General features: G+C 50.7%; 1 protein-coding gene across 1 annotated transcript in view; it reads left to right on the top strand.

Moving 5' to 3' along the window:
- Positions 1-22852, top strand: part of LOC109884512 (reelin) — a 267753-nt gene that overhangs the window by 74546 nt on the left and 170355 nt on the right. Inside the window, 1 exon segment of the mRNA XM_031801457.1 lies at positions 9932-10039. Coding sequence (XP_031657317.1) covers positions 9932-10039 — 108 coding nt within the window.

Raw genomic sequence — 22852 nt, 5'->3', positions numbered from 1 at the left:
TCACAACGGAGGACAGTCACAACGGCGACCAGTCACAACGGCGATCAGTCACAACGGAGTTCAGTCACAATGGAGGTCAGTCACTATGGCGACTAGTCACAACGGAGGTCAGTCACAACGGAGGATAGTCACAACGGAGGTCAGTCACAACAGAGATCAGTCACAACGGAGGTCAGTCACAACGGCAATCAGTCACTATGACGATCAGTCAATCATTACAGGGCAGATTTTTATGACATGCATTGTGTAGTGCAGTGCAACACATTTTGTATTTCAATCATTTCACTATTCTCTTATAACTGTTTTCTCTCCATCTCTGTCTATCTGTCTCTGTTTCTCCTGTTCAATATCTCTCTCTCTCTTTCTCTAACTTTCTCTCTATATCTCTCTTTCTCTGTCTCTTTGTTCCGCTCTCTCTCTCTCTCTCTCTCTCTCTCTCTCTCTCTCTCTCTCTCTCTCTCTCTCTCTCTCTCTCTCTCTCTCTCTCTCCCCCTCCCTCTCCCCTCTCTCTCTCTCTCTCCCTCCCTCTCCCCTCTCTCTCTCTCTCCCTCCCTCTCTCTCTCTCTCTCTCTCTCTCTCTCTCTCCGTTTGTCTCTCTTTCTCTCTCTGTCTCTCTTTCTCTGTCTCTTTGTTCCGCTCTCTCTCTCTCCCTCCCTCTCTCTCTCTCTCTCCATGTATATATATATATATATTTGTATTTGTAGCAGAGCTGAGTTATGGCACCCTTTTGACTCCCCCAATTCTACCCAGATGTTTGGCTGAACCATGAACCATGCAAACACCTGCTTTGTACACACACACACACACACACACACACACACACACACACACACACACACACACACACACACACACACACACACACACACACACACACACACACACACTGACATACAAACACACGCCAACACACACACACACACACACACACACACACACACACACACACACACACACACACACACACACACACACACACACACACACACACACACACACACACACACACACACACACAGGGCTAGGATGAGAGCGTTGTTGATGAATCTCTTGGTATTCCCCTCGGCGAGCAGTCAGCCAGAGATGGAGACAAGAATGTTAAGGATACCTTCAAAGGCCCTCCACCCTGCTCTTTAGAAATGTGTGTGTGTGTGTGTGTGTGTGTGTGTGCTGTGTTACTCCTCTCTTTCACCTAACGATGAAAGGGACCAGACTCATAAGCCAATCAGATCCATACTTGTCTATTCACCTGTGGGGGGATTTGGACACACACACACACACACGCACAGACACACACACCTTCATCCCTCCATCCCTCCATCCCTTCATCCCTCCATCCCTTCATCCCTCCATCCCTTCATCCCTCCATCCCTCCATCCCTCCATCCTCCATCCCTTCATCCCTCCATCCCTCCATCTGTCCATCCCTCCATCCCTTCATCCCTCCATCCCTTCATCCCTCCATCCCTTCATCCCTCCATCCCTCCATCCCTTCATCCCTCCATCCCTCCATCCGTCCATCCCTCCATCCCTTCATCCGTCCATCCCTTCATCCGTCCATCCCTTCATCCCTCCATCCCTTCATCCCTCCATCCCTTCATCCCTCCATCCCTCCATCCGTCCATCCCTCCATCCCTCCATCTGTCCATCCCTCCATCCCTCCATCCGTCCATCCCTTCATCCGTCCATCCCTTCATCCGTCCATCCCTCCATCCCTCCATCCCTCCATCCCTCCATCCGTCCATCCCTCCATCCCTCCATCCCTCCATCCCTTCATCCGTCCATCCATCCATCCCTCCATCCCTTCATCCCTCCATCCCTCCATCCCTTCATCCCTCCATCCCTTCATCCCTCCATCCCTTCATCCCTCCATCCCTCCATCCCTCCATCCCTCTATCCCTTCATCATTTCACAACTACTACCTTATACACACAAGTGTAAAGGAATGAATAAGAATATGTACATATAAATATATGAATGAGTGATGGCAGAACGGCATAGGCAAGATGCAGTAGATGGTATAGAGTACAGTATATACATATGAGATGAGTCATGTAGGGTATGTAAACATTATATAAAGTGCCATTGTTTAAAGTGACTAGTGATACATTTATTACATACATTTTTCCATTATTCATGTGGCTGGAGTTGAGTCAGTATGTGGCAGCAGCCACTCAATGTTAGTGATGGCTGTTTATCAGTCTGATGGCCTTGAGATAGAAGCTGTTTTTCAGTCTCTCGGTCCCAGCTTTGATGCACCTGTACTGACCTCGCCTTCTGGATGGTAACGGTGGGAACAGGCAGTGGCTTTGGTGGTTGATGTCCTTGATGATCTTTTTTGGCCTTCCTGTGACATCGGGTGGTGTAGGTGTCCTGGAGGGCATGTAGTTTTCCCCCGGTTATGCGTTGTGCAGACCTCACTACCCCCTGGAGAGCCTTACGGTTATAGGCAGAGCAGTTGCTGTACCAGGAGGTGATACAGCCCGACAGGATGCTCTCGATTGTGCATCTGTAAAAGTTTGAGTGTTTTTGGTGACGAGACAAATTTCTTCAGCCTCCTGAGGTTCAAGAGATGCTGCTGCGCCTTCTTCACCACACTGTCTGTGTGGGTGGACCATTTCAGTTTGTCCGTGATGTGTACGCCGAGGAACTTAAAACTTTCCACCTTCTACACTACTGTCCCTTCGATGTGGATAGGGGGGTGCTCCCTCTGCTGTTTCTTGAAGTCCACGATCATCTCCTTTGTTTTGTTGACGTTGAGTGTGAGGTTATTTTCCTGACACCACACTCCGAGGGCCCTCACCTCCTCCCTGTAGGCCGTCTCGTTGTTGTTGGTAATCAAGCCTACCACTGTTGTGTCATCCGCAAAATTGATGATTGAGTTGGAGGTGTGCATGGCCACGCAGTCATGGGTGAACAGGGAGTACAGGAGAGGGCTCAGAACGCACCCTTGTTGGGCCCCAGTGTTGAGGATCAGAGGGGTGGAGATGTTGTTACCTACCCTCACCACCTGGGGGCGGCCCGTCAGGAAGTCCATTACCCAGTTGCACAGGACGGGGTCGAGACCCAGGGTCTCGAGCTTAATGACGAGTTTGGATGGTACTATGGTGTTAAATGCTGAGCTGTAGTTGATGAACAGCATTCTTACATAGGTATTCCTCTTGTCCAGATGGGTTAGGGCAGTGTGCAGTGTGGTTGCGATTGCGTCATCTGTGGACCTATTGGGGCGGTAAGCAAATTGGAGTGGGTCTAGGGTGTCAGGTAGGGTGGAGGTGATATGGTCCTTGACTAGTCTCTCAAAGCACTTCATGATGACGGAAGTGAGTGCTACGGGGCGGTAGTCGTTTAGCTCAGATACCTTAGCTTTCTTGGGAACGGGAACAATGGTGGCCCTCTTGAAGCATGTGGGAACAGCAAACTGGGATAAGGTTTGATTGAATACAGTGTATGTCCAAAAGCACACCAGCCAGCTGGTATGCGCATGCTCTGAGGACGCGGCTGGGGATGCCATCTGGGCCTGCAGCCTTGTGAGGGTTTAAACGTTTAAATGTTTCACACACGTTAGCTGCAGTGAAGGAGAGTCCGCAGGTACAGTAGCGGGCCGTGTCAGTGGCACTGTATTGTCCTCAAAGCGAGCAAAGAAGTTGTTTAGTTTGCCTGGGAGCAAGACATCGTGGTCCGCGACGGGCTGGTTTTTCTTTTGTAGTCCCTGATTGACTGTAGACACATGTTGGAGACAGACAGAGACTAATAGACATGTTGGAGACAGACAGAGACTAATGCACATGTTGGAGACAGACAGAGACTAATACACATGTTGGAGACAGACAGAGACTAATACACATGTTGGAGACAGACAGAGACTAATACACATGTTGGAGACAGACAGAGACTAATACACATGTTGGAGACAGACAGAGACTAATACACATGTTGGAGACAGACAGAGACTAATACACATGCTGGAGACAGACAGAGACTAATACACATGCTGGAGACAGACAGAGACTAATACACATGTTGGAGACAGACAGAAACAGTGGAGACAGACAGAGAGAATACACATGTTGGAGACAGACAGAGACTAATACACATGTTGGAGACAGAGACTTATAGGCAAACTACACCACTTTCTTTTCAAATGTTTCATCCAATTCCCCCAAAACGGAGGCGGAATCCGGTCAGTTAACGGCTTTGGTTCCAAACAAGTTTTCTTCTTTCATGTACTCCCAGACACCCAGACACCCAGACACCCAGACACCCAGACACCCAGACACCCAGACACCCAGACACCCAGACACCCAGTCATCCAGACACCCAGACACCCAGACATCCAGACACCCAGACACCCAGACACCCAGACACCCAGACACCCAGTCATCCAGACACCCAGACACCCAGTCATCCAGTCATCCAGACACCCAGTCATCCAGACACCCAGTCACCCAGACACCCAGTCATCCAGTCACCCAGACACCCAGACACCCAGTCATCCAGACACCCAGTCATCCAGACACCCAGTCACCCAGACACCCAGTCATCCAGTCACCCAGACACCCAGACACCCAGTCACCCAGACACGCAGTCACCCAGACACCCAGTCATCCAGTCACCCAGACACCCAGACACCCAGTCATCCAGACACCCAGTCATCCAGACACCCAGACACCCAGACACCCAGACACCCAGACACCCAGACATCCAGACAACCCAGTCATCCAGACACCCAGTCATCCAGACACCCAGTCATCCAGACACCCAGACACCCAGTCATCCAGACACCCAGACACCCAGACACCCAGACACCCAGACACCCAGACACCCAGTCATCCAGACACCCAGACACCCAGTCATCCAGACACCCAGACACCCAGACACCCAGACACCCAGTCATCCAGACACCCAGACACCCAGTCATCCAGTCATCCAGACACCCAGTCATCCAGACACCCAGACACCCAGACACCCAGACACCCAAACAGACAGACACCCAGACAGACAGACACCCAGTCATCCAGACACCCAAACAGACAGACACCCAGTCATCCAGACACCCAGACACGCAGTCATCCAGACACCCAGACACCCAGACACCCAGACACCCAGTCATCCAGACACCCAGTCATCCAGACACCCAGACACGCAGTCATCCAGACACCCAGACACCCAGACACACAGACACCCAGTCATCCAGACACCCAGTCATCCAGACACCCAGACACGCAGTCATCCAGACACCCAGACACCCAGACACACAGACACCCAGTCATCCAGACACCCAAACAGACAGACACCCAGACACCCAGACACCCAGACACGCAGTCATCCAGACACCCAAACAGACAGACACCCAGTCATCCAGACACCCAGACACGCAGTCATCCAGACACCCAGACACCCAGACACACAGACACCCAGTCATCCAGACACCAGACCCCCAGACACCCAGACACCCAGACACCTAAACACCCAGACACCCAGCCATCCAGACACCCAGTCATCCAGACACCCAGACACCCAGACACCCAGACACCCAGACACCCAGCCATCCAGACACCCAAACAGACAGACACCCAGACAGACACCCGAACAGACAGACACCCAAACAGACACCCAGTCATCCAGACAACCAGACACTCAAACAGACAGACACCCAGTCATCCAGACACCCAAACAGACAGACACCCAAACAGACAGACACCCAAACAGACAGACACCCAGTCATCCAGACACCCAAACAGACAGACACCCAGACAGACACCCGAACAGACACCCAGTCATCCAGACAACCAGACACTCAAACAGACAGACACCCAGTCATCCAGACACCCAAACAGACAGACAGACAGACACCCACACACCCAAACAGACAAACAGGCAGACAGGCACCCAGACAGACAGACACCCAGACAGACACTCAAACAGACAGACAGAGAGACAGACAGACAGACAGATAGACACCAAGACAGAAACCCAAACAGACAGACACACAGACACCCAAACAGACAGACACCCAGAGAGACACCCAAACAGACAGACACCCAGACAGACACCCAAACAGACAGACAGACAGACAGACAGACAGACAGACAGACAGACAGACAGACAGACAGACACCCAAACAGACAGACAGACACCCAGACACCCAAACAGACAGACACCCAGACAGACAGACAGACAGACACCCAAACAGACAGACAGACAGACAGACAGACACCCAAACAGACAGACAGACAGACAGACAGACAGACACCCAGACACCCAAACAGACAGACAGACACCCAAACAGACAGACAGACAGACAGACAGACAGACAGACAGACAGACAGACAGACAGACAGACAGACAGACCAGTTATCTTTTTATACTAGTTAATGTTTTTAGTCCTGCAGTGTTTTTATGTCATTGATTTATTGATGTGGTCCTGTCACTCTGTAGTCATGTGGTCCTGTCACTCTGTAGTCATGTAGTCCTGTCACTCTGTAGTCATGTGGTCCTGTCACTCTGTAGTCATGTGGTCCTGTCACTCTGTAGTCATGTGGTCCTGTCACTCTGTAGTCATGTAGTCCTGTCACTCTGTAGTCATGTAATCCTGTCACTCTGTAGTCATGTAGTCCTGTCACTCTGTAGTCATGTGGTCCTGTCACTCTGTAGTCATGTAGTCCTGTCACTCTGTAGTCATGTAGTCCTGTCACTCCGTAGTCATGTAGTCCTGTCACTCTGTAGTCATGTAGTCCTGTCACTCTGTAGTCATGTGGTCCTGTCACTCTGTAGTCATGTGGTCCTGTCACTCTGTAGTCATGTAGTCCTGTCACTCTGTAGTCATGTAGTCCTGTCACTCTGTAGTCATGTGGTCCTGTCACTCTGTAGTCCTGTGGTCCTGTCACTCTGTAGTCATGTAGTCCTGTCACTCTGTAGTCATGTAGTCCTGTCACTCTGTAGTCATGTGGTCCTGTCACTCTGTAGTCATTTCCTGTCACTCTGTAGTCATGTAGTCCTGTCACTCTGTAGTCATGTAGTCCTGTCACTCTGTAGTCATGTGGTCCTGTCACTCTGTAGTCATGTGGTCCTGTCACTCTGTAGTCATGTAGTCCTGTCACTCTGTAGTCATGTAGTCCTGTCACTCTGTAGTCATGTAGTCCTGTCACTCTGTAGTCATGTAGTCCTGTCACTCTGTAATCATGTAGTCCTGTCACTCTGTAGTCATGTGGTCCTGTCACTCTGTAGTCATGTGGTCCTGTCACTCTGTAGTCATGTAGTCCTGTCACTCTGTAGTCATGTGGTCCTGTCACTCTGTAGTCATGTAGTCCTGTCACTCTGTAGTCATGTAGTCCTGTCACTCTGTAGTCATGTAGTCCTGTCACTCTGTAGTCATGTAGTCCTGTCACTCCGTAGTCATGTAGTCCTGTCACTCTGTAGTCATGTAGTCCTGTCACTCTGTAGTCATGTGGTCCTGTCACTCTGTAGTCATGTGGTCCTGTCACTCTGTAGTCATGTGGTCCTGTCACTCTGTAGTCATGTAGTCCTGTCACTCTGTAGTCATGTAGTCCTGTCACTCTGTAGTCATGTGGTCCTGTCACTCTGTAGTCCTGTGTCCTGTCACTCTGTAGTCATGTAGTCCTGTCACTCTGTAGTCATGTAGTCCTGTCACTCTGTAGTCATGTGGTCCTGTCACTCTGTAGTCATGTAGTCCTGTCACTCTGTAGTCATGTAGTCCTGTCACTCTGTAGTCATGTAGTCCTGTCACTCTGTAGTCATGTGGTCCTGTCACTCTGTAGTCATGTGGTCCTGTCACTCTGTAGTCATGTAGTCCTGTCACTCTGTAGTCATGTAGTCCTGTCACTCTGTAGTCATGTAGTCCTGTCACTCTGTAGTCATGTAGTCCTGTCACTCTGTAGTCATGTGGTCCTGTCACTCTGTAGTCATGTGGTCCTGTCACTCTGTAGTCATGTAGTCCTGTTACTCTGTAGTCATGTGGTCCTGTCACTCTGTAATCATGTAGTCCTGTCACTCTGTAGTCATGTAGTCCTGTCACTCTGTAGTCATGTAGTCCTGTCACTCTGTAGTCATGTAGTCCTGTCACTCTGTAGTCATGTAGTCCTGTCACTCTGTAGTCATGTAGTCCTGTCACTCTGTAGTCATGTAGTCCCTGTCACTCTGTAGTCATGTAGTCCTGTCACTCTGTAGTCATGTAGTCCTGTCACTCCTGTCACTCTGTAGTCATGTAGTCCTGTCACTCTGTAGTCATGTAGTCCTGTCACTCTGTAGTCATGTAGTCCTGTCACTCAGTGCTATATACATTTTATATCAGACAACGTTATGTTGGGTTACTCTACAGTATGTGACTCAGACCTCCACTTGGCCTGCTCCAGGGTTACTCTACAGTATGTGACTCAGACCTCCACTTGGCCTGCTCCAGGGTTACTCTACAGTATGTGACTCAGACCTCCACTTGGCCTGCTCCAGGGTTACTCTTGTTGGGTGAAATGACACTTCCCAGTGATAGCAGGTAGCATCTGTGACAGTGTGGCACCACCACCTCTGTAGCTGCACAGCACCTGCACACCCAACTATGTCCTCTCCCTCTCTCCCTCCCTGCTCCCCTCTCTCCCTCTCTCCCTCCCTGCTCCCCTCTCTCCCTCCCTGCTCCCCTCTCTCCCTCTCTCCCTCCCTGCTCCCCTCTCTCCCTCTCTCCCTCCCTGCTCCCCTCTCTCCCTCCCTGCTCCCCTCTCTCCCTCTCTCCCTCCCTGCTCCCCTCTCTCCCTCTCTCCCTCCCTGCTCCCCTCTCTACCTCCATGCTCCCCTCTCTCCCTCTCTACCTCCATTCTCCCCTCTCTCCCTCTCTCCCTCTCTACCTCCCTGCTCCCTTCTCTACCTCCCTGCTCCCCTCTCTCCCTCCCTGCTCCTCTCTCTCCCTCTCTACCTCCCTGCTCTCCTCTCTCCCTCTCTCCCTCCCTGCCTCCTGCTCCCCTCTCTCCCTCTCTACCTCCCTGCTCCCCTCTCTCCCTCTATCTCTAACCTCCCTCCTCCCCTCTCTCCCTCTCTACCTCCCTGCTCCCCTCTCTCCCTCTCTACCTCTCTGCTCCCTTCTCTACCTCCCTGCTCCCCTCTCTCCCTCCCTGCTCCTCTCTCTCCCTCTCTACCTCTCTGCTCCCTTCTCTACCCTCCCTGCTCCCCTCTCTCCCTCCCTGCTCCTCTCTCTCCCCTCTCTACCTCCCTGCTCCCCTCTCTCCCTCTCTACCTCCCTGCTCCCCTCTCTCCTCCCTCGCTCCTCTCTCTCCCTCTCTACCCTCCTGCTCCCCTCTCTCCCTCTCTCCCTCCCTGCCTCCCTGCTCCCCTCTCTCCCTCTCTACCTCCCTGCTCCCCTCTCTCCCTCACTACCTCCCTGCTCCCCTCTCTCCCTCTCTACCTCTCTACCTCCCTGCTCCCCTCTCTCCCTCTCTCCTCCCTGCCTCCCTGCTCCCCTCTCTCCCTCTCTACCTCCCTGCTCCCCTCTCTCCCTCACTACCTCCCTGCTCCCCTCTCTCCCTCACTACCTCCCTGCTCCCCTCTCTCCCTCCTGCCTCTCTCACCTACTTTATTACTCTCTCTATCTCCCTCCCGTCCTCCCCCCTTACTTTCCCTTCCGCTCCCCCCACCCTCCCTCAGGGGATTCCTTCTCACCTTCCCCTCTCTAACGACCTTGCTAGAATCCTTGTTAACACCTGTGTTCTGAGGCTCGTTAGGTTGGTTAGTCTCGTTAGCAGCAGTGAGGATGTGACAGAGGTGGTGGTGTGCGGCACGTTCTCTGTCAGATAGTGAAACATCACACTGGGCAATTAGCTACTGTATATAGATAAGGAGACCTGTTGAAAGAAAAAATACAAACCCCCCACTGTTGAACGAATGTTTCAAAATGTATTAAAAATCTCTCTCTTTCTGTCTCTCCACAGTGACTGTCTCCACCAGTACTTATTTTGATGGTCTGCTGGTGACCGGTCTCTACACGTCCACTCCTGTTCAGTCTGCTCCTATCCCTGCTCCTGCTGCATTCGGATTCGGTAAGTCAACCAATCCCGTACTTGACGTCCTCAACAACGTGTAGTTTAGCCAATGAAAGACAAGTCAAACCTTCTATTCTACTGTGCTACTGAGCCTAAAGCACGTGGAATTGGCTTTCCATTCCTTAAATCAGCTGTCACTGGTGAAACCCCTTCCATCCACCTGTTGCTTTCAGATCAATGCAGATGAAGGAACTGAAATTACTTCAGTGTATTCCTCACAAAACTGTGTGTGAGAGAGTCCTGTAAATACCAGTCCAGCCCCTGACGATACCAGACCCAAAAGCACACAAACAGCCCAGACGATCTAACAGGCTACAATGGATTGGACTGGAATTGAGTCTGAGAATAGATACAACTGGGGTTGAGATGGGGGATGATGTGGACTGTGGCCTGGGGTTGAGTCTGGGGATGATGTGGCCTGAGGTTGAGTCTGGGGATGATGTGGCCTGGGGTTGAGTCTGGGGATGATGTGGTCTGAGGTTGAGTCTGGGGATGATGTGGCCTGGGGTTGAGTCTGGGGATGATGTGGCCTGGGGTTGAGTCTGGGGATGATTGTTGGGATTCATTCATTCTTACTGTTTGATCGTTGAAAGAAGAAAACAGATATGTCAAAGGAGAGGAGAGATACTATAGAGATACAATACTTAAACAATAAGGCCTGTTCCTAGGCACGATGCAAAGTGGAGTGCCTGGACACAGCCCTTAGCTGTGGTATATTGGCCTTATACCACACGCCCCAGAGGTGCCTTATTGCGTTTATAACTGGTTACCAACTTAACTAGAGCAGGAAAAACACATGTTTTTCATACCCATGGTATAGTCTGATATACCACGGCTGTCAGCCAATCAGCATTCAGGGTTCAAACCACCCAGATTATAAATTCTGCTTAATGCTGTGGGAAATACATTATAAACCCACAAGAGAAGACCTATCAGTAAGACATCAGTTGGAACAATGGACAATAGAGAAAAAGACCAAACCCACACGGTTTCGTACTAGTACGCAGGCCAAGCAGTCATACTGTATGTATTCCAGACCACAAAAGGTCACTCTGCTCTGTGATATTATACTTTTATGTCAACTATCAGTGTTAGCCATGGGCTGGAAGTGTCAGTGTGTACTGGACATGGGGCTGGAAGTGTCAGTGTGTACTGGACATGGGGCTGGAAGTGTCAGTGTGTACTGGCCATGGGCTGGAAGTGTCAGTGTGTACTGGGCATGGGGCTGGAAGTGTCAGTGTGTACTGGGCATGGGGCTGGAGGTGTCAGTGTGTACTGGCCATGGGTTGGAAGTGTCAGTGTGTATTGGACATGGGTTGGAAGTGTCAGTGTGTACTGGCCATGGGTTGGAAGTGTCAGTGTGTACTGGACATGGGCTGGAAGTGTCAGTGTGTACTGGGCATGGGGCTGGAAGTGTCAGTGTGTACTGGGCATGGGGCTGGAGGTGTCAGTGTGTACTGGCCTTGGGTTGGAAGTGTCAGTGTGTATTGGACATGGGTTGGAAGTATCAGTGTGTACTGGCCATGGGTTGGAAGTGTCAGTGTGTACTGGCCATGGGCTGGAAGTGTCAGTGTGTACTGGACATGGGGCTGGAAGTGTCAGTGTGTACTGGACATGGGGCTGGAAGTGTCAGTGTGTACTGGACATGGGCTGGAAGTGTCCGTGTGTACTGGCCATGGGTTGGAAGTGTCAGTGTGTACTGGCCATGGGCTAGAAGTGTCAGTGTGTACTGGCCATGGGTCTGGAAGTGTCAGTGTGTACTGGCCATGGGCTGGAAGTGTCAGTGTGTACAGGACATGGGCTGGAAGTGTCAGTGTGTACAGGACATGGGCTGGATGTTCAGTGAAAGATGTAATGACTGCATGCTTTGATGCGATTGCTGTATCTCTGTCTTTGGTGTGTACTGGACATGGGCTCCATGTGTCTGTGAGTGAATTCTTACTCACTGAAACACAACTCTGAAACACGACACAATGCTGAATCACGACACAGCGCTGAAACACGACACAAACGCTGAAACACAACACTGAAATGATAGCTCTCCACTTCTGACTCTAAAGCCTGTTTGGCAGGAATCACATGGTCATTATCAATCAAAGGGCTCAACAGAGAAGAACAGAAACAAACTCTGTTTCATAGGAAACTAATGCACTGAGAAAAACTGGAACTGAGAAGGTTTCAAAGTTGAGATATCTGCAAATGGGACGTGCAGTGGTGCCTAGGTTCGTGTTGTCTTAGGGGGAAGTCAGGTCATAATGCAGCCACAAAGAGAGCTGTTTCCCAGGGCTCCAGGTCCCAGGGCTCCAGGTCCCAGGGCTCCAGGCCCAAACTGTTCCCAGGGCTCCAGGTCCCAGGGCTCCAGGCCCAAACTGTTCCCAGGGCTCCAGGTCCCAGGGCTCCAGGCCCAAACTGTTCCCAGGGCTCCAGGTCCCAGGGCTCCAGGCCCAAACTGTTCCCAGGGCTCCAGGTCCCAGGGCTCCAGGCCCAAACTGTTCCCAGGGCTCCAGGTCCCAGGGCTCCAGGCCCCAAACTGTTCCCAGGCTCCAGGTCCCAGGGCTCCAGGCCCAAACTGTTTCCCAGGGCTCCAGGTTCCAGGGCTCCAGGCCCAAACTGTGCCCAGGGCTCCAGGCCCAAACTGTACCCAGGGCTCCAGGCCCAAACTGTGCCCAGGGCTCCAGTTCCCAGGGCTTCAGGTCCCAGGGCTCCAGGCCCAAACTGTTCCCAGGGCTCCAGGTTCCAGGGCTCCAGGCCCAAACTGTGCCCAGGGCTCCAGGCCCAAACTGTACTCAGAGCTCCAGTTCCCAGGGCTTCAGGTCCCAGGGCTCCAGGTCCAAACTGTTCCCAGGCCAAACGGATTTAACCAGTGTATCTGGGTTTTTCTCCTGCTTGCCATTGGCAGGCCTGGTTTTTGGCAGAGGCATCCAAGCGTTGGGCCTCCAACATTGCGTCACCTTTGCTTCACAGAGACGTCTTGAGCTGTGCCTGTGACTCATTCATTAGAAGTAGTTTGGGAGAAACTCCCAGACTGATGGGCAAACCTCAGCAGGGTAGTCATTCACACAGGTCTCAGCTGAAGAGCTCCGGGATCTTCTTCCTCATCATCCTCCTCTCTGTGTGTCTCCTTTAGGAGCACCAATACACAAACACAATGAAAAGGTTCCTATAGCAGAGGAAACACAAGGGGGGAGATGTATTAGTGTAACACACATTGCTGAACACCATAGCAGGATTCCCAGCAGGAAGTCACTGGTTCAGTTCTTGTTTTATTATTCCTCTATAGTTCATCTGTACCATCAGAACGCCCATTGAAGAGAATGGGGGTGTGGTGACCAGGCAAGCGCCGTAGTCTGGGGAGTTAGACCCAGCTTGTTCGTAGACCTTGGCCTGGTTGGGGCTCACATCTCTGGGGAAAGGAGAGACCAGACATGGGGGCCGCTGTTCCTGGAGGTCCCCAGAGGGGGAGAGGACAGGGAGAGAGTGAAAGAGAGAGAGGAAGAGAGAGAGGGACAGAGATAATGAGGGGAGACAGAGGAAGATAGAGAGTGGAGGAGACAGAATGAGGGAAGACAGAGGGAGAGAGAGATGGGGAGAGATAGAGAATGAGAGAATGAGAGAAAAGTAGAGAACAAGGACAGGAGAGTCAGAGAGAGGGCGAGACAGAGGGCGAGTCAGAGAGAGGGCGAGACAGAGGGCCAGTCAGAGAGAGGGCAAGACAGAGTGAGAGTCAGAGAGTGGGGAGACAGAGGGCGAGACAGAGAGAGGGCAAGACAGACTGAGAGTCAGAGAGAGGGCAAGACAGAGTGAGAGTCAGAGAGAGGGCGAGACAGAGTGCGAGTCAGAGAGAGGGGAGACAGAGGGCGAGACAGAGAGAGGGCGAGGGCGAGACAGAGTGCGAGTCAGAGAGAGGGCAAGACAGAGTGCGAGTCAGAGAGAGGGCAAGACAGAGTGCGAGTCAGAGAGAGGGCGAGACAGAGTGAGAGTCAGAGAGAGGGGAGACAGAGGGCGAGACAGAGTGAGAGTCAGGGAGAGGGCGAGACAGAGTGCGAGTCAGAGAGCGGGGGAGAAAGAGGGCGAGACAGAGAGAGGGCGAGACAGAGGGCGAGACAGAGAGAGGGCAAGACAGAGTGAGAGTCAGAGAGAGGGCGAGACAGAGTGAGAGTCAGAGAGAGGGGAGACAGAGGGCGAGACAGAGAGAGGGGAGACAGAGGGCAAGACAGAGTGAGAGTCAGAGAGAGGGCGAGACAGAGGGCGAGACAGAGAGAGGGCGAGACAGAGTGAGAGTCAGAGAGAGGGGAGACAGAGGGCGAGACAGAGTGAGAGTCAGAGAGAGGGGAGACAGAGGGCGAGACAGAGTGAGAGTCAGGGAGAGGGCGAGACAGAGTGAGAGTCAGAGAGAGGGGAGACAGAGAGAGAGTCAGAGAGAGGGGAGACAGAGGGCGAGACAGAGAGAGGGGAGACAGAGGGCAAGACAGAGTGAGAGTCAGAGAGAGGGCGAGACAGAGGGCGAGACAGAGGGCGAGACAGAGAGAGGGGGAGACAGAGAGAGGGGAGACAGAGGGCAAGACAGAGTTAGAGTCAGACAGAGTGAGAGTCAGAGAGAGGGGAGACAGAGGACGAGACAGAGTGAGAGTCAGACAGAGTGAGAGTCAGAGAGAGGGGAGACAGAGGGCGAGACAGAGAGAGGGCAAGACAGAGTGAGAGTCAGAGAGAGGGGAGACAGAGGGCGAGACAGAGAGAGGGCAAGACAGACTGAGAGTCAGAGAGAGGGCAAGACAGAGTGAGAGTCAGAGAGAGGGGAGACAGAGGGCGAGACAGAGAGAGGGCAAGACAGAGTGAGAGTCAGAGAGAGGGGAGACAGAGGGCGAGACAGAGAGAGGGCAAGACAGAGTGAGAGTCAGAGAGAGGGGAGACAGAGGGCGAGACAGAGAGAGGGCAAGACAGAGGGCGAGACAGAGAGAGGGCAAGACAGAGTGAGAGTCAGAGAGAGGGGAGACAGAGAGAGGGGAGACAGAGAGAGGGCAAGACAGAGAGAGAGACAGAGAGAGGGGAGACAGAGAGAGGGGAGACAGAGAGAGAGGACAGTCAAAACACTCTTCCATGAGCGCCAGGAAAGCCAGAGTATTGATGAGGTAGTGTTGTAGCAGACAGAGGGTGAGACAGAGTATTGATGAGGTAGTGTTGTAGCAGACAGAGTTGAGACAGAGTATTGATGAGGTAGTGTTGTAGCAGACAGAGGGTGAGACAGAGTATTGATGAGGTAGTGTTGTAGCAGACAGAGGGTGAGACAGAGTATTGATGAGGTAGTGTTGTAGCAGACAGAGGGTGAGACAGAGTATTGATGAGGCAGTGTTGTAGCAGAAGGAGGGTGAGACAGAGTATTGATGAGGTAGTGTTGTAGCAGACAGAGGGTGAGACAGAGTATTGATGAGGTAGTGTTGTAGCAGACAGAGGTGAGACAGAGTATTGATGAGGTAGTGTTGTAGCAGACAGAGGGTGAGACAGAGTATTGATGAGGTAGTGTTGTAAGCAGACAGAGGGTGAGACAGAGTATTGATGAGGTAGTGTTGTAGCAGACAGAGGGTGAGACAGAGTATTGATGAGGTAGTGTTGTAGCAGACAGAGGGTGAGACAGAGTATTGATGAGGTAGTGTTGTAGCAGACAGAGGGTGAGACAGAGTATTGATGAGGTAGTGTTGTAGCAGACAGAGGGTGAGACAGAGTATTGATGAGGTAGTGTTGTAGCAGACAGAGGGTGAGACAGAGTATTGATGAGGTAGTGTTGTAGCAGACAGAGGGTGAGACAGAGTATTGATGAGGTAGTGTTGTAGCAGACAGAGGGTGAGACAGAGTATTGATGAGGGTAGTGTTGTAGCAGACAGAGGGTGAGACAGAGTATTGATGAGGTAGTGTTGTAGCAGACAGAGGGTGAGACAGAGTATTGATGAGGTAGTGTTGTAGCAGACAGAGGGTGAGACAGAGTATTGATGAGGTAGTGTTGTAGCAGACAGAGGGTGAGACAGAGTATTGATGAGGTAGTGTTGTAGGCAGACAGAGGGTGAGACAGAGTATTGATGAGGTAGTGTTGTAGCAGACAGAGGGTGAGACAGAGTATTGATGAGGTAGTGTTGTAGCAGACAGAGGGTGAGACAGAGTATTGATGAGGTAGTGTTGTAGCAGACAGAGGGTGAGACAGAGTATTGATGAGGTAGTTTGTAGCAGACAGAGGGTGAGACAGAGTATTGATGAGGTAGTGTTGTAGCAGACAGAGGGTGAGACAGAGTTGATATGTAGTGTTGTAGCAGACAGAGGTGAGACAGAGTATTGATGAGGTAGTGTTGTAGCAGACAGAGGGTGAGACAGAGTATTGATGAGGTAGTGTTGTAAGCAGACAGAGGGTGAGACAGAGTATTGATGAGGTAGTGTTGTAGCAGACAGAGGGTGAGACAGAGTATTGATGAGGTAGTGTTGTAGCAGACAGAGGGTGAGACAGAGTATTGATGAGGTAGTGTTTGTAGCAGACAGAGGTGAGACAGAGTATTGATGAGGTAGTGTTGTAGCAGACAGAGGGTGAGGACAGAGTATTGATGAGGTAGTGTTGTAGCAGACAGAGGGTGAGACAGAGTATTGATGAGGTAGTGTGTGTAGCAGACAGAGGGGTGAGGACAGAGTATTTGATGAGGTAGTGTTGTAGCAGACAGAGGGTTGAGACAGAGTATTGATGAGGTAGTGTTGTAGCAGACAGAGTGGTGAGACAGAGTATTGATGAGGTAGTGTTGTAGCAGACAGAGGGTGAGACAAGGTATTGATGAGGTAGTGTTGTAGCAGACAGAGGGTGAGACAGAGTATTGATGAGGTAGTGTTGTAGCAGAGAGCCAGTGTTTCAAAGGAACCTCTTTGATGATAATAAAGTGGAACGATGACGAGCTCGGGATGTTGATGTGACACGCTCAGTAAGGACAAAGGGGGTCACGGATCAGGGACGAGGACAGGGACAGGTGGGTAGGGTGTATGTTTGGTAGTGTCACGGGCAGGGTGTGGCTCTATAATCTCTATAATCCAATATTCAGAGGCATAATCAGGCCAAACACACACACACACACACACACACACATACATATATACACACAGTGCCGTATTGTTCATCTGGGTGACAGGGACTAGGGGAGTGAGGCCGCGTAGTTTGGATCTGTCTCCTGTTGTTCGGACTGCCTGTGGCTGTGTGGGGATCTAGCTGTGTGGGGATCTAGCTGTGTGGGGCTCTAGCTGTGTGGGGATCTAGCTGTGTGGGGATCTAGCTGTGTGGGGATATAGCTGTGTGGGGCTCTAGCTGTGTGGTGCTCTAACTGTGTGGGGATCTAGCTGTGTGGGGATCCAGCTGTGTGGGGCTCTAGCTGTGTGGGGATCTAGCTGTGTGGGGATCTAGCTGTGTGGGGCTCTAGCTGTGTGAGAGAGAGAGAGAGAGAGAGAGAGAGAGAGAGAGAGAGAGAGAGAGAGAGAGAGAGAGAGAGAAAAGAAAAAGGGAGGACAGGGAGTGGGTATGTCTGTTGGTTAGTGATGTGGTGGTTCTGTGGTTGGGAGCAGACAGACAGACTGCACGCAGGCCCCTAGAGGGAAACACCTCACCAAACCAAGACCTCACAGACACATACATACACACCCCACCAACTGGCAGGCGGCCTCCCGGCAGGCGTCAGTCAATACGTAGTCACTGCTTTCTGCAGCTCGACGGAAAACTCATAAAGATAGAGAGAGATGTTAACACATGTTTCCCATGCCAATAAAGCCCTTGAATTGAATTGAATTGAGAGACAGAAACAGGGGCCCTGTTCACAAACACATAAAGACCCCACAGAGCCCCAGGACAGTAACACAATTAGACCCAACCAAATCATGAGAAAACAAAAAGATAATTACTTGACACATTGGAAAGAATAACAAAAAAACTGAGCAAACTAGAATGCTATTTGGCCCTAAACAGAGAGTACACAGCGGCAGAATACCTGACCACTGTGACTGACCCAAAATTAAGGAAAGCTTTGACTATGTACAGACTCAGTGAGCATAGCCTTGCTATTGAGAAAGGCTGCTGTAGGCAGACATGGCTCTCAAGAGAAGACAGGCTATTTGCACACTGCCCACAAAATGAGGAGGGAACTGAACTGCACTTCCTAACCTCCTGCCAAATGTATGACCATATTAGAGACACATATTTCCCTCCGATTACACAGATCCACAAAGAAATTTGAAACAAACCCGATTTTGATAAACTCCCATATCTACTGGGTGAAATTCCACAGTGTGCCATCACAGCAGCAAGATCTGTGACCTGTTGCCACGAGAAAAGGGCAACCAGTGAAGAACAAACACCATTGTAAATACAACCCATATTTATGTTTATTTATTTTCCATTTTGTACTTTAACCATTTGTACATCGTTACAACACTGTATATATATAATATGACATTTGTAACGTCTTTATTCTTTTGGAACTTCTGTGAGTGTAATGTTTACTGTTCATAGTTGTTGTTTATTTCACTTTGTATATTATCTACCTCACTTGCTTTGGCAATGCTAACATATGTTTTCCCATGCCAATAAAGCCCCTTGAATTGATAGAGAGAGAGAGAGAGAGAGAGAGAGAGAGAGAGGAGAGGAGAGAGAGAGAGAGAGAGAGAGAGAGAGAGGAGAGAGAAAGAGAGAGAGAAAGAAAGAGACAGAGGAGAGAGAGAGAGAGAGACAGAGAGAGAGAGAGAGACAGGGAGAGAGAGAGAGACAGAGAGAGAGAGAGAGAGAGAAGAGAGAGAGAGAGACAGAAGAGAGAGAGAGAGAGAGAGACAGGGAGAGAGAGAAGAGAGACAGAGAGAGACAGAGAGAGAGAGAGAGAGAGAGAGAGAGAGAGAGAGAGGACAGAGAGAGACAGAGAGAGAGAGAGACCGAGAGAGAGAGATAGACAGAGAGAGAGAGAGAGAGACATGAAGAAAGACACTGAGACACACACATCAGACACACCGCAGCACCAGTTTATAGTATTCCACTCCCCTGAAAGACAACACCCTGCCGCCACACTGCTTTCTCTGTCAAATGAAATAACCTTTAAGACTGAGTTTTTACTGGGCTGTCAGAACTCAACACCCACTCATTGTCAGATTAGTGAAAGTGTGACGTTTGTGTGTGTGCGTGGGGTGTGGTGTGTGGGGTGTTGTGTGGTGTGTGGGGTGTGGTGTGGTGTGTGGGGTGTGGTGTGGTGTGTGGGGTGTGGGGTGTTGTGTGTGGGGTGTGTGTGGTGTGGTGGGGTGTGGTGTGTGGGGTGTGGTGTGGTGTGTGGGGGTGTGGTGTGGTGTGGTGTGTGGGGTGTGGTGTGTGGGGTGTGGTGTGTGGTGTGTGTGTTGGGGGGTGTGGGGTGTGGTGTGGTGTGTGGGGTGTGGTGTGTGGGTTGGGGGGTGTGGTGTGGTGTGTGTGTTGGGGGGTGTGGTGTGGTGTGTGGTGTATGGGGTGTGGTGTGTGGTGTGTGGGGTGTGGTGTGGTGTATGGGGTGTGGGGTGTGGTGTGTGGTATGGGGTGTGGGGTGTGGTATGTGGGGGTGTGGGGTGTGGTATGTGGGGTGTGGTATGTGGGGTGTGGGGTGTGGTATGTGGTGTGGTGTGCGGGGTGGGGTGTGTGGGGTGGGGTGGGGTGTGTGGTGTGGTGTGGGGTGTGTTGGGGTTAGCTTGGTAAAACTACAATCTGGGATTTATATTCCACCTAAACGGCAGCCCTGCCACTTAAACTGGGGGAAATGTACAGTACATGTTACAAAAAGTAATAAAATGACTGTAAATATCCCAGATTGTGCCTTTGACTCCAACTATTCTGTAGCTCTAAGGTTCAGGCCCACGTGTGTATGTATGGGTGGCTAACCACGGCAGGTCACGGTGTAGTCATTAGCATGGGTGGCTAACCACGGCAGGACACGGTGTAGTCATTAGCATGGGTGGCTAACCACGGCAGGTCATGGTGTAGTCATTAGCATGGGTGGCTAACCACGGCAGGTCACGGTGTAGTCATTAGCATGGGTGGCTAACCACGGCAGGTCACGGTGTAGTCATTAGCATGGGTGGCTAACCACGGCAGGTCATGTGTAGTCATTAGCATGGGTGGCTTTCCCACGGCAGTTCACGGTGTAGTCATTAGCATGGGTGGCTAACCACGGCAGGTCACGGTGTAGTCATTAGCATGGGTGGCTAACCACGGCAGTTCATGGTGTAGTCATTAGCATGGGGTGGCTAACCACGGCAGGTCACGGTGTAGTCATTAGCATGGGTGGCTAACCACGGCAGGTCACGTTGTAGTCATTAGCATAGGTGGCTAACCACGGCAGTTCACGGTGTAGTCATTAGCATGGGTGGCTAACCACGGCAGGTCACGGTGTAGTCATTAGCATGGGTGGGCTAACCACAGCAGGTCACGGTGTAGTCATTAGCATGGGTGACTAACCACGGCAGGTCACGGTGTAGTCATTAGCATGGGTGGCTATCCACGGCAGTTCACGGTGTAGTCATTAGCATGGGTGGCTAACCACGGCAGGTCACGGTGTAGTCATTAGCATGGGTGGCTAACCACGGCAGTTCACCGGTGTAGTCATTAGCATGGGTGGCTATCCACGGCAATTCACGGTGTAGTCATTAGCATGGGTGGCTAACCACAGCAGGTCACGGTGTAGTCATTAGCAGGGGTGGCTAACCACGGCAGTTCACGGTGTAGTCATTAGCATGGGTGGCTAACCACGGCAGGTCACGGTGTAGTCATTAGCATGGGTGGCTAACCACGGCAGTCCACGGTGTAGTCATTAGCATGGGTGGCTAACCACGGCAGTCCATGGTGTAGTCATTAGCATGGGTGGCTAACCACGGCAGTCCATGGTATAGTCATTAGCATTCTAGGCGTCCCTTGCTCTAAGTAGCTCCATTGGGGCGGCAGGGTAGCCTAGTGTTTAGAGTGGAGGGGTGGCAGGGTAGCCTAGTGGTTAGAGTGGAGGGGCGGCAGGGTAGCCTAGTGGTTAGAGCGTTGGACTAGTAACCGGAAGGTTGCAAGTTCAAACCCCCGAGCTGACAAGGTACAGTTCTTTCGTTCTGTGCCTGAACAGGCAGTTAACCCACTGTTCCTAGGCTCTCATTGAAAATAAGAATTTGTTCTTAACTGACTTGTCTAGTTAAATAAAGGTCAAATATATATATATATTTTTTAAAGAATACATTGTTATGTTTGGGAGCCAGGTGTTATTGAACGAGAGAACATAGGAGTGTCAATGGACTGTGTTTTTTATTTGAAGTTTAAGTGATAGTTTATTCACGAGGCTACAAGTCTGGCTGAGGTGTAACAACCATTGTAGTTGATTTATTTGGCAGGAAATGGCAGGAAAGGGAACGTAGACGAAATGTAAACATACACTCTTCCCCCCAAAAAATGGTTCCAAAAGGGTTCTGTCCCAGCAGGAGAAACATTTTGGGTTCCAGAAAGAATCCTTCATTGGGTTCCACGTATAACTATTTTGGGTTCCATTTAGAATCCCTCTGTGGAAAGGGTCCTTACATGGAACCAAAAAAAAGGGTTCTTCAAAGGGTTCTAGAACCATTTTAGGTTCTAGAACGCACCTTTATTCTAAGGGCGTAGATCCCATGATTTAGTTCTTGGTTTGGTTTAATTATTTGATTAAACTACTTCCTGATGATCGTCATGCCAGACGTTTTACAGTGTAAATAACCTTTGCGTCCTTCTTCCTTCCGCGTCGAGTCGTCCACATTTAAAAACGTCTTTTACACACTGCTGCCAGAAAAGCAACATGAGATTTAAATTAATTTCAAAAAAGAACTTCAATCACTTTGCGTTTATACATTCTTTTAACTTGTGTTCCATAAAAGCCCTTTATTTCCATGCCAAGGACATTGGTTTTAAAAGCTGAAATCGTCTTTAGATTATCCCTTTTAAAACTTGTCCCTGTGTGTGGTGTGTGTGTGTCTGTGTGTCTGTGTGTCTGTGTGTCTGTGTGTCTGTGTGTGTGTGTGTGTGTGTGTGTGTGTGTGTGTGTGTGTGTGTGTGTGTGTGTGTGTGTGTGTGTGTGTGTGTGTGTGTGTGTGTGTGTGTTGTGTCTGTGTGTCTGTGTGTGTGCGTGTGTGTGTATGCATGTGTGCATTTGTAATTTCTGTACATCACCATCATCACCGTTGGGTAAAGGACCCCATAGGGCTCCACAAAGTCACGGTTAGAACTGATTTGTAGCTTCACCACTAATGAATTCAGAATGCTTTTTCAGGCACATCATCATTTACTGAAACAAAGAACGCCACTGTGATGTCACAGTACGGTGTAATGTGTTATACACCCCGGCCTGCAGGGAGGAGAGGATTCAGTAAGGTTTCAGCCAGTTGATTAAGACGGGGCTTTGGAAACAGTGAGAGGAAATAATGCTTAGACGAGAGAGAGGAGAGTCAAGAATATGCAGGGGAGGGGAGATGTAAAAAATGACAGAGACAGAGAGAGCTGAGAGAGAGAGTCAAGAAAATAGAAGAGAGATGAGAGAGAGAATGGGGGAGAGAGAGAGAGAGGAGGGAGGACAGAGAGAGAGGAGGGAGGACAGAGAGAAAGAAGGGAGGACAGAGAGAGAGAGATAGAAGGGAGGACAGATAGAGAGAGAAAGCGAGAGAGAAGGGAGGACAGAGAGAGATGGGATGACAGAGAGAGAGATAGGAGGGAGGACAGCAAGAAACAGAGAGAAGGCGAGAGAGAAGGAAGGACAGAGAGAGAGAGAGAGAGCACAGAGAGAGAGAGAGAGA

This window comes from Oncorhynchus kisutch, linkage group LG22 (assembly GCF_002021735.2).
Source record: "Oncorhynchus kisutch isolate 150728-3 linkage group LG22, Okis_V2, whole genome shotgun sequence".
NCBI lineage: Eukaryota > Metazoa > Chordata > Actinopteri > Salmoniformes > Salmonidae > Oncorhynchus > Oncorhynchus kisutch.
The sequence above is the reverse complement of the archived record's forward strand: the minus strand, read 5'-3'. Positions and strand labels throughout refer to the sequence as shown.